Below are 13,490 nucleotides of genomic sequence, written 5' to 3'. Positions count from 1 at the left end.
CTTTGCTGCTATAAACACATTTTAAGTATTTCTTCCTTTCAATTAAGGTATGGTAGGTGAAATTTGTTGTATTTCTATTCAGTCTTCCTAAAGTCATTCCGACCCCTAAGTATATTTTTAAAATCGTTCTCTCAGCTGATTCCAAACCTCAAAGTGAGCTCTGTGAATGCTGAAAGAATCTGTGAGTAATTTCTTCTTTTTAAGGCTAATATTAGCACTGGTTGTATATTTATAAATCTTTTAAAAATCATGAATGATAGTTGATACCAGTGCTTTATTGGAAATGATTATCGACAAAGAGTTGGAATAACAAATTCAATTTTGCACTCAATATAATTAAAAATTTTGAAAAATTAACATTTACAAGTGTGCTTGATAAAATCATATTTAAACAGGAGCAGAGGTAACTATGCATGGCAAAACATGAGGATTTTTATGTGGTACTGATTATTTAGTTTACACATAATAGAGCCCTGAATGGCTAATTTCTGATCTTGTATTACTGGCATAGGATAATATGGCCTTAAAAATGTAGTTACACAAATGTAATGCGAGGAAATAACAGTGATAAAAGTGATGGTGCCTTTGATGCCGTGATATTGGATTCACTTAATGCAACAGATGTCCGTGAAATACTAAATGTGGACAAAGATTGTTAAAAACTTTGAAAGGCAAAATGTTAGATATGGTTGATGAACAATACATTGAGGATAAAATTATTATCGATGACATTCAGAAATAATATTACTGATACTTTTTAAAATTTTGAGATCTCAGATTGCATAGTGAGCTTAATATCAACTGCTAAGACGCATAGACATTTATGATAGAATTTTGAAATCAATTGGCTTAGTAAAGAATTGATTTTATAATAAATTAATGTTTTCTAAAAGTCATATTTTTATAGTGGAAGGCAATGTACGTTTTTACCTATGCAACTCAAAGGGGCAGGAAAATGTCGGCATAGTTTATGACTTTAAGTTAACATGAAATGTTTGGGTTTGTCCCCTGTATTTCAGATTGACCAGGTTCCCACTTTATATTTTTAAAGTTGAGGCACTAGTTACTTTTTTTTTGGATATATGGTGCTAAGAAATGAAGAAAAATGCTCATATATAACTGCCTATTACAAACACCTCAGTTTTTTCAAGTAAACCAATTAGACTTCATACTGTATTTTGGGTGCTAAATTGAATTATGTAAACATTCATAATTCTCTTAAGGAAAATACATACTTGGAAACCCATGTATAGATAAAACAATGAGTGGGTATTCACTCCCCTTCATTATACTTGCATAGACTTGAGGGTAAATTTATCATAGTTATTACACAGACAATTAGGACATGTATATATAAATATGCTTTATGGATTGCACATGGTTCTGATAATCTTGTGAGCATATTATTTTGAGCTGCTTTTAGTCTGCAGTGAAAGAGCAAAGAAGCACCCCCTGGATTTCCAAATTTGGACTTTGGAAAAACATATTCAGTTATTATGTAATAAGAAAGTAAAAATGAAATTAAAAATCCTTTACCATCATAAATTAAATATATGTTTGAGTTCTTCCAGTCTTAAGGATATACGTATATGCAGTAAACATAACATATTACAACCAAAACCATAATTATTAGTTCCTTAACCTGAAAATGCATGAATTAGTTATATTAGAAATTAAAACATTAACTTAAATAGTATTCAAAATATTAAGACTATGAAGCTTCTGCTATAGTCATATTACTTGGCAAAGAAATTAATGTTTCTGTAAATGATTTTCTTTAAAATAAAAAATTCTGATTTCCATGATTATACCATGATAATATGTCATTGAGGATAATAATCATGGTTTTTACTAACTAGTCACAGCTACCTAATTGATATCTATTATTAATGGTCACTCATTCAACATATTGCTGAATGTGATGTTGATTTTGAGTTATTAATGCTGTGACTCTCACAAAAGCAAGGCCTTCAGTTGAGGGGACTTGTCCCGAGAGCTGCCAGTAGTCATGGATGATGACGAGGGAGTCTCCTTGGTTAAGGGCTGCAGTTCGATAGCTTCATCACGCATTCCCCTGCAGGGGAAATTTGGATGGCTCAAAGTCAGTTTTTATTTTAATTTTTTACTTTTTATAAAAGAAAGGGGTTAAAAGTTCTTTAATTGTGAAAACAAATGAAATATTCTCCATGCTTAGTTTAAAGATGGACATTTTTATTCTTAGTTAACTTATAAATCAGTGCAAAGGTTATTTCAAGATAATCAAGAGTAAAATTTTCAAAAAACTGTTATCAGCCATTGGGAGAAACTTTCTTATTCAATCCATTCAGATGCTTGTAAAGGAGTAAATTGAATTCACTTAATTGAAAATCTAATCTAACTCCAAGTTACTAAACATAAATGTCATATTAGAAGCATATTAAAATAGATAATTCAACTCCCTTGGCTCTTTGTGATTTTGCTAGGAATGAATTGTGTGCTGCAAGTTTTCTACATCTGTGTTATAGGCATTGCGATGTGACAACAATGGGTAAACAAACACTACCATCGAAAACAATGTTTTTGGAAGCAATGCATATATCTTGGTGCCTGGGGAAGATGCATTGGACATTACATTACAATACGTTTTTACAAGGTTCTGCACAACATCAGCTACAGTGAAATGGCAATGTAAGCATTATGTCAAGGTTATGAGCTGTGGACTCAAGTAGGTACATATTTTTAGACTATAAATATAAATTATGATTTGAATTTTTGGAGACTTCTTCCCATAAAAAAATACTGTGGAGCTTTGGTTAAACTGAAATAAGACAACATTCCAATCTACTTGAAAATTGACCCATCCGCATATAAGATCCTCATCATATATTCAAGAGCAAAGTAGAGCACTTTTAGTAATCAATATTTCCTTATTAGTGCTTATTTCAGATTGCTCATTTTGACAACGATGAAAATAGTATAAACTGACATGAAAACAGGGCTCATAATTCATTATTTTTTTATCAATTTAATTTTATAATAAAAGTGTAAATTATATGGTCAATTAATAGTAGTTTCCTGTTTACCATATCAAAATGGAAGATATATACTTATGTACTGGGCCAACCATTAATACTCTATTATCAAAATTAGGAAAAATTGCTTAGATGTGAGTAAATATGGTAATTTAACTTCCGATGCACATGTATCAACCAATTTGAGTGATATTAATAATATTAATGTTTGAATCTAAGATACCAGAAAGTATAACCATTAAGTTTTGCGGAAGTTGCAAATTTGGTACAGTAGATCAATGATTATCAAATGTTCAGCCATTCAGTTGGTGAATCATCTCATGTTCACAGCAATGGGTATTCTATCCTTGACCTCAAAATCCTCTTTCCACCAGTCCTGTCACTGTGCCAGTGGCCACTGGCATTTAATCCACCATTTAAGTTTATCCTGCCACACTCATGTATGTAACTAATAAGGATGCAACTATGTCACAATGAGTTTATCCTAGACTCATTGCCTCGCTTGTCTCTGAAATAATAAGACCCAAGTGAGGAACTGTGTACATTCTTTTGACTGATATTTAAAAAATCTTATTTATGGTTCCTTCAGAATGATAAAATAGGAGAGTTAGTGCCTAATTAAGCTGCAAAATTATTTTGAAAGATTACTGAACATTCATTACATAAGTAAGATATAGTGGGTAGAGATGTAGATAAAGGCTACCAACAACAAATGTTTGGGAATAGGGAAGACTAGTGACCTTGATTTTTTAGCTCTTTGAAACAGATGAGGTTTGTAACAGAGTGGATTAATAACTGGGACTATTGGGAAATTTAAAAGAACATCTCACAGTGGACCATATGCCACTGTGCATCCATGCTGGAGGGACTGTTCTCTTCTTCTGTGTTCTCCTCTGCATATCTGTTTTTAGGTGGGAGGAATTGGATGCTGACAGATAGCATTTGTTTGATTATTCACTCTTTCCTTACTCTATCACAAAAGTCAAAATCAATGGGGCTGATTTTCAATTGATAAGCTTATCAATTTTGGCCAATTAACACAATATTTTACGATGTGTGTGTATATATGTGTGTGTATATATATATATATATATATATATATATATGTATATATATATATATATGTATATATATGTGTGTATATATATGTATATATATATATATATATATATATATATATATATATATATGTGTGTATATATATGTATATATATATATATATATATATATATATATATATATATATATATATATATATATATATATATACATACATACATATATATACATTTATATATTAAAAGAATCAATGCCAAACTCAATTGATATGACTGTTTCAAGTGACAATATTACATAAATATAAACATTCACTTTTGGTTTTTATCTGCATAAATATGAGGGATGGGAAATGCAAATTATTAACAAGCAGTAGCTTTGGGATATAATGTTAAAGATTAAATGCAATGAAAGATTGCACCAAAGAAAAATTTAAATAATTTACTAAAGGGTACATAGAAGGCTTTTATCTAAAATGCTCGGGAAAATAAAGCCATAATAGCCGACGACTTACATAAATCCATCATCTGTCTGTTTCATTTTTTGCTGGTGGATTACTATGGATATTCAGTGCTCTACTGTATTTATCTTGAATTAACGTGAAATATATGAGTTTCAGAATTTTGCGTATTTTATTTGATGAATACAGCTCCAAAATAATTATCTGATTTAAACAGCTGAATAACACAAAGGGAATACAATTACAATGTATGCAAGTACCTAATGAAAATGTGCACTCACACACATATAATATATACACACATACATATATGTGGATGTGTGTGTGTATACACATACACACACACATATATACACACACATACATACATTCAAACATTAAAACCTGCCATTTGGCAAACAAATATTCATACATGGATATAGATATAAGGAAAAGGGATAGGGTGTTTGTCTTTTATATGTGTTCCGATCCCTTTTCCTTATATCTCTATCCATACATGAAAAGATCTATGTATACACACACAGACTTGCCTGAACACAGTGCACCATGTACATATATACATAAGTTGGGCTGAAAATATATGTATTTTTTAGTATCCCTACAGGACAGCAGTTATAAAGTGATCATTTTAACCATGAGGAAACATTTTCTAATTGGCCAAAGCCTTTTGATGACAAAGGGGAATGAATGTATGCACAGTGAGTCCCTGTGTTAAAAAATTAATTCATGCATAGGAATAATCATGATATGTAAATATTATACAGTGAACCTACTGATTCCTTCTGGCTGATCCATTTGGTGCAACAAGTACATATGGTATATTGATTATATAATACACAATGTTTAGCTATAGCCCTGGAAAATAAATCAGTGGAAATAAATGCAATACAAATAAGCATGGCAAAGTTTACTCCATATTCACTTGTTTCTGTGAGTGCAGTACATTTTTAAGGATGCATGAAATCATAATGTGAGTTGCCAGTTGTCAAGGGAAACAAAAGCATCTTGGCTAAATTCATCATCTCAAAAATTTATTGTATTCCACACCCAATGTAAAGAGAATAAACTCCCTAAAACTTTCCCACATGTTGCAAACGAGGTGGCAATATGATCATGTGGTTGATAAAATCAGAAACTGACTGCAGTAAAATAAAAACGTACTTCTGTGTATCTGAAAGTTTCCTGAGAGGTGTCATTGCGCAAGGAAGATGTAACATAAATAATCTATGTATATTAGTGTAAGAAATTGACAAATTGAAATTTTTTTCTCTCACAAATTAGAATTGTTTCCCGTTTTAAATTTCCACTTTTCTGAATCTGCCCCATGGTATATGAAAAAAAAACAAGTTTACCCATGCTAGTGCACACAATCATGTACATATACTATTTGTTTGCATGTATGCCCAACAAACATTTATGCGTACATATATGAATATATTATACACACAAATGTAGATATTTGCATTCATAATTTCAATTCAAGCTTATATACAAATACAATACAGAACAATGGCTACATAATTCTAGTTCAGATACCACCTTCTAACTTAGAGATTTACTTACAATATGGACACCCGTAATCTAAACACTATTGTTCAGTGGGAAAAGAGTAAGGATTTATTGGTGTGTATGCTTATGTACACATATACAAATGCATATATAGACACTATATATATATATATATATATATATATATATATATATATATATATATATCATCTTTTTTGATCAGTACATTTGTAAATGAGATATTTCCTTCAGATTTCACTTGCTGTCTACCGGTACATACATTTTCCATAAAACAAAAGATATATCTTAGAAGATGAAGTTTGACATAAACTATCATTGAACAGTTTATTTCTCGGTAAAGATAATCCTCCTTAAATGCTAACTGAAATGAAATAAATAGCTTGATAGATGACTGTTGCTTGTTAGATAATAGGCAAGACCTTAATTTTTTATCCAAGTACTTCAGAATGTTGCATACAAAAATTTAATTTCCCTATCATTAATTCAATTGTTAAATCTTATTTCTCCTCATGGCATTCTATTTCATCAATGCCATAAGTAGGTACTTAATACTATTAATGCAGAAATACTCAACTGCTTTTTAATAAATCATTGTTGATGTTGCAAAATAAATTAGGATATTTTAGTTAATGTATGTGCCATAAAAATTGTGAATTGTAAGCATCAATTTGTGAAAATTATGATTTAAGGAATTATTAATCGTGTATTCACTTAATTTAAATTGCAATATTTTTCTAACAGGCCACAGGCAGAAATGAAGGGTCCATTATGGATGTGAGGCTCATCCTACCCAAAATTTTCACAAGATTCTGCCAAAAAAGAGAATAACTTCCAAGAGTAATCTTCAAATCCATTTATGTACATGATTATGCATATAAATTTTTGCATATTTGGAACTTGGAGAGTGAATTTTCATTTTCCAAGAGCTACTAATTTGCTAATGTCCAGTCAAATGGCTCACCCATATATGACATACCCCATTATGTAGTGGTGGGTAATGAGATAGAGAGGCAGCGCTATTTAGGCTGTCTAAAATCAGCCTGCTGTGTTCATGAATGCAGCTAGTATTGCCAACCAAGAAGGGGGTGTGGGAAAGACTAGTGCTGCTAAGCTTAGATAGCATGAGAACAGTACCATGGCATGCTGTTTTCTGGCTAACTTTGAACCCACGCTTTGCCAAGAAACTTTACCCATCCATTAACTAATGCACTGGTCTAATGCCATTTTAAAGAAGATCCTTCTCATCCAGAATATATGGTAAACCACCAGAAACTTTGTCTGAAATAACAACTTTATTTCAATAAGTGATTGCAGCCCTTCGTGTAGTATCTTCTCCTTTTTTATACCTACTCATGCCCCTACTTCCCTGTCTCTCCCTCTTATTCTTCTTTTCCCCTTATTCTTCTTCCCATTTTAAATTATCAACTCCATATGAAAGTAACATCAAAGGGTTTATTTTGGCTTGAGACCTTGGTTTGGCCTGAGAAAAAGATTTCCTTTTTAAATGAGCTACAGCTACTTATATGCACCATAAAAAGCAGTTTGAAATTTTAAATTGTGTCATTTAAAATTTCCAACTTTATAGAGAGAATGAATTGAACTATGCCTCACATCATTGGCATAAACAGGCTGATATGGCTAGAGACAAGTTAAACTAATATTATACAAACCATGAAACATGAGTATCCTTTCATCAATAAAATGAATCAAACACTGTTCAAAATCCTTACTGACATCTATGAGACATTTAGTACTGTAATGACACTTTTTAAGGAGTGATTCAAGAGTTCCTATATTTTAAGGAGGGAAACACAGTTTAAATGAAAAACCATTGACTTTCAAAAATCATTTTACCATAATGTTTTACAAAAAGAAACTAATAAATGAAATTTAGTAGAATAATAGTCGGTCTATTGTAACCATTTTCAGTTCTTCATTTTGTCTACCCAAAGCCTTTGCACTCTTTCTGAAGCAGCAAAGTTAAAGAGGTATTATAGATATCCTTCAGCACTCTGATTGGGTCAAGGCACCTTCTCCCCAATCAAATTAACTTTGAAAGTCAGTGGTTCTGTCAGGCCCACCCATTATTGGTAACAACGCATTCTTTTGATTTGAGCTACAATATTCACTGATACAATCCAAAGCCCTCATTGAAGAATGCATTCAACATAATTAAGCAATGATTCCAATAATCACATTACATTCTGTTTTGGATAAAGGGAGGATGCATGGACTAAACAAAAAGTCCAATGTGCTTCATTTTCTTCTTAAGATACATATGTTGTTATCATTCATTTGTATGCATCTCATAATACTAAAATTTAGCTCATAAAAATTAATTTAAGTTTATCTACTAATTGATATGAAATTGTAAAGTAGAAACTTAAATTAAATTCATGTGTACTTGAAGTATATAGTGGTCCTGGTAAAGCTTTCTTTGTTCCAATACTATGTAAGCATTATTCATAGATTTAATTGGACTAGGCTATGACTTTAGCTATGGTACCAAATTTACTTTTGCTTATGGTGGTACCTAACTGAAGCAAACCTATTATAAATGAAAACCCTGCCGATATATATTGTTTATGTGATTGTTTTTGTGTAAATAATTAATTAAATTCATTAAGTAACTAGGTCTATTTAATCTAAGCTGCAAATCATGATATAAAATTGCTAAATATTTGTACAAATAATTCTAAAAAGCTAAGAACCATAACAATTATTTGAACAATTTATAGGTTATGAATTGCCATTCTCTTGGCATTTTGACAGAAAGTTACAATTTGTAATATTTAGCTTAGACAGAGAAATCATAAAACACATAAGCACATGCCTATATTATTCTTAATATCTGTAAAAAAGCTGTATTTTGGCAAATTTATTCTACCCTATTTTATGTACAAAATCCTTTGCAGGTAGTATTATGACATAAGTTTGAACAGAAATTAATTTGAAATACATATATTGTATCATCATATTTTGTTGTGTAATTAGGTCTCTTTTTGTATCACACTCTTTAAAATCAACATTTAATTCTCTCGCAGCATATTATTTGTAGGTATGATTATTGTATGTCATGACCAACAAGATGCCTACCAACCATTTGATGATACTAACTGTAGTTCATAAAAACTTGATTCTATAATTTTGAGATCATATAAATAATGGAATTTGATGATAAAGACATGCGAAAAAGCAATATAAATTTCATGTTTGAATTATTTCTATGCTTTTTAAATTTTATTTTTTTACAAGCATTAGTGCAATTTAGTTCAGGTTAGAAACCCCCCACAGCTGCATGGTAAAAGTTGAGATATTAAATTTGCTCATTTATTTACTATGCTGTATTTAGTAGAGCAAGAGGATATTAAAGGAATTTTAAGTTAGATTTACTGCTAGAAATAAGGGAGGTTTCTATTTTTTTTAAATCAAAATGTTAAACAATGAGTTGAAACCTGCAAAAGTACATGACTAAATATTATTTGAATGTCATCTTGGTTCCTCTTTAGATACCTAAACAGGAATACAGCACATTAGCTAGGAAAACACTTGTGCTATATTTGATATATTGAACAAAACCTACAGAAGATTCATGCATCAAAAGAATGAAAGCCTAGTAGCAATAATTGTTTGACTCAATTTGGGTTTTAAGAATAAGCTTCTAAGCATTCAGTAATAAATTGGTGATTTGGAATGAAGCAATTAAGCTGTACTTTCATATAAAAGTTGTTAGTATCTAATACAGCTAAAGGTAGTTGGTTGCTCACATTGCATGCAGATATACAATTGAAGCTGTTACATACCTTAAAGTACAATTGTGAATAAAAATATTTGAGCATAGAGAAGGAGTCGTAACTACTCTAAGTTATTGAAACTTATAATATTTTCTCTTGCAGAAGAGTGCAATTTTGTTTTAGTAATCAAGTATTTATTAGGTATCAAAGTAAAATTGAAGCTGATATAGTCAATCTATGCCCATAATGAATATCTTTGATCTTGCCCTAGGTTAAAGGTGTCCGATCATGTTGAAAAATCGTCTACTTCTTGTTACAAATGGTTAGAACCTCTAAGTTCCCTGGAGAAAACAATATTGCTTCATTAAAAGTTACAGCTAAATAGTATAATTAAAAAGGAATTAGTCAATTATGAATATTCAAGTAACTTCAATATAGAAATTAAATGTATAAATTTTCATGCTCTTGGAAGAAGCTGTCTTGAACATAATAATTTTAAGACATCGCTTATGACATCTTAAAACATCTCTTAGACCTGCTAAAAATAGAAAGATCTTCAAGTGCATATCAACAATCTCTTCTGACCTGACGATGATGGTAGTGTTGGCAGTAAATTATCATCTTTTATTTATATAGTTTTGAAATTTGTATATTTGTACTATGTATTTGTATAATTAGCAACATCTCTTAATAATTACCTGATTTACAGGAAGCAGGTTATGTACTTAAAATTACTGGTAATACCCATACTTCAAATGGTATGGCTTTAATTCTCTTAGACCTTACTGTTTAATCCTATCAGTATTAATATACTCTGATATACGTATTATATAGAAAGCATGGAAGCTCTATGAATAATATTACATCAGGATATAATGCGATTCATAGAGCTACCATGTTTTATTAATCATTTGGCTCCATGTGTATTTTCAGTAAATGCCTATGTGTAAATCAGTATTTATACGAATCATATTAAGTACATGCACTGAGAGATTATTGAGATTATTAATCAAATATAGAATCAATAAAATATTTTTTTAATTGTTGCTAATCTTAATGTAAAAGAAGGGGAAGCACTTATTTTTTCTGCACCATAAGGTTAATGTTAATTTTACTTGATGAAATTGGGCTTCACTATTACATTATTTAGGCTTTTTGAATATAGATACTAAATTATAAATCACTGAGTCATGTAATGCCTATTTAACTTGAGTTTGGATAACATTGCTAATTTACAAAAATAATTAAATGAAAAATATAATGCTCAATGTATATACAAGGTTGAAGGGATGCTTTTATGAATTATAATTACCTTAACAAGTTTAACAGTTGAAAAGCAGATAGAGCTGGTGGTATTTCAACGAGGTGGCATCAGAATTCACACAATAACAGTTTGGAATTTTCACCATTCTTAAACAATTAATCTATCTTTGTTCTGCCTTCTTTATGATATTGATGAATATAATACATGTATATGAACATATAGTTAATAGATTTCAGGGGGACAAATCACGAAGAAGACTGATAGCTACTACCTACTAATCTAGATTCGTCCTTAGAATATATACTGATTTATGAAGTTCAATATAGCCTAAGATGAATGAAAAAAAGCTGCTGACAAAAATTGATAGCCGTTCAAGGCAATTTTCCTTAAAGATTTTGGAAAATACTGAATATCAACAAAACCATTTATAATAATAGATATTTCTGACATAATTTCTAGATATGTGGATAATTACTGGAACTGAAACTATGTGCATGGAAAAGGTGAAGATATATGCATTCTAAAATTCTATACCTAAATATTACACATGAAATAACTGTGAAAGATAAAACATTGGGAATTTAGAAAATGATCCACTTACAGTTGTCATTGATGAGTGCACACATTTCAACCTTTAGGTGGACTACTTGTTTGGAGTTTCATGATATAAGAGAATCATACGCTGAAGTAACAGAAGCATGCATCAACCTCATGCATTAGCAGGTTTCATTTCAAGATATTCTTAGCAAAATAGTTACAACAACTCTACTGCAAGCATGAATACAAAAAAAATGTGACAGTATTTAAAAAAAATTCTCATGAAATCTTCTTACCTTGTGGCAATTCTCTTGCTCTTTCGAAGTACTTCCCTCAACCCCATGACATCACTCTTGAGCCGTTCAACTATTTTTTTCCCTGTTATAGCACCATCAGCATCACCAGTGTTTTCACCTGGTGTTCCAGCAAGTAGAGCAGGCGATGATGAAGATGTTGATTCCTGCCACTGCATTCCTGGAGTTTTCTCCTAAAGCAAACACATCCATAGCAATTTAAAATTTTAGAGCAGGGGCCTAGAACTCTTTGCTCATGAGCACACCCTTGATGCTCTCATTACCCAGTTTAATTGTTACTCTCTGGGGAGTAAAGAAAGCCTGTTTGAACTCTAATGTTACCTAGGGCTGCTTTGGAAAGAAGTAGGTTTCAGGTTGTTTAAGATGAGAGGGATGTTTTGTAGCCCTGAGTTTGTTGTTATGACTTAAAATTACTTTACTGGCTCTAAATTAAAAATACCCTTTGTCCCACCGATAAATTGGGGTAATTGTTGACTCTTTTTGTTTGCTTAACCCCTATCAACTCTTCTCATCAGCTATCTCCATTTTACTGAATTTAAGGTCTTTATCTATTCAAAAATATATAAGGATCGCACACATATACGAGTAAGTATGCATATGGTACTTTTTTAAATACTCCAAGAGGTAATAAATCTTGATGTGATTTTTTAATTCATGGCAGTACCTCTAGAGTTGATTGCAATGTGAAGTATTACACTTTCATGACTAATATTGTTTCTTGGCAAAATTTGCCATTCTCTCTCCACAAAGATTTTCTCACAGCTGAGGTTTAAAAGGTTGGCGAAAAATTATTCCTGTTGCAAAATTTGAGGCTACAATATTGGATATGAAATGTCAATCCAAAAAATTAGGGAAATAACTAAAAGAATAAACATGATATTTGTTTGATTAGTGGTATGGTAAGAAGGTAGTGATATAAATTGGGACAATGGTTTTTCCCTGTGAATAATGGGTAGAGAAAATATTTCTTGGAATCAGTGTGAAAAATTATAAATATGTATTCTGATATTAAATTATAACTATGTATATGCATTTGAAAATATTAAAATAAGGGTATAGAAGTGAAAAGTAACATATATAGGAGGCTAAATACAGTCTGCTGTTCAGAAAAGTGGGAAAAATTCCAAAATCAGAGAGGAATTTTAACTATGGTTTTTTTTAAAATAAAGAAGATAATGTGAACAGAGTTCAATTGTTCAGAGTTCAATTCACTGCTCAATTGTTATTGCTTGCTGGTATAACCTACCTAATATGCTGTATTGCCTGCTATAAAGTCTACCTCATATAAACTGCTTGCTATATATTCAGATTAATTTTCTTAATTATGAACTCAAAAAAATGCAACTATTTAATAAATGCGGGTAAATTCCAAAGGAACTGCGGGAGATGCCGCAACAGTAACTTGCAGGTTGATAAGGTCTGACTCATTATCCGGTCGAGTGCTTTAGCCACTTAAGCTACCGAGGCGTCCTCTTAAACTCTGAAATTTTGGGGCTTTTAAAGGAACTAGATGTTATGAGGAAATACCGTACATACAATGTCACATGCATTCGTAGTCGTGCACGAGGCGCCACTGTCCACGAG

General features: G+C 31.1%; 1 protein-coding gene across 1 annotated transcript in view; it reads right to left on the bottom strand.

Moving 5' to 3' along the window:
• LOC139697493 (uncharacterized) overlaps nucleotides 1-13,490 on the bottom strand; it is a 678,343-nt gene that overhangs the window by 15,715 nt on the left and 649,138 nt on the right. Inside the window, exons 17-18 of the mRNA XM_071596219.1 lie at nucleotides 11,889-12,079; nucleotides 1,958-2,074 (exon numbers count right to left, since the gene is read on the bottom strand). Of these exons, the coding sequence (XP_071452320.1) occupies nucleotides 1,958-2,074; nucleotides 11,889-12,079 (308 nt within the window). The remainder of the gene's footprint in view (nucleotides 1-1,957; nucleotides 2,075-11,888; nucleotides 12,080-13,490) is intronic.

This window comes from Hetaerina americana, unplaced genomic scaffold, assembly GCF_022747635.1.
Source record: "Hetaerina americana unplaced genomic scaffold, ioHetAmer1.1.p SCAF_78, whole genome shotgun sequence".
Classification (NCBI taxonomy): Eukaryota; Metazoa; Arthropoda; class Insecta; order Odonata; family Calopterygidae; genus Hetaerina; species Hetaerina americana.
This window is presented reverse-complemented; position numbering and strand designations above follow the sequence as displayed.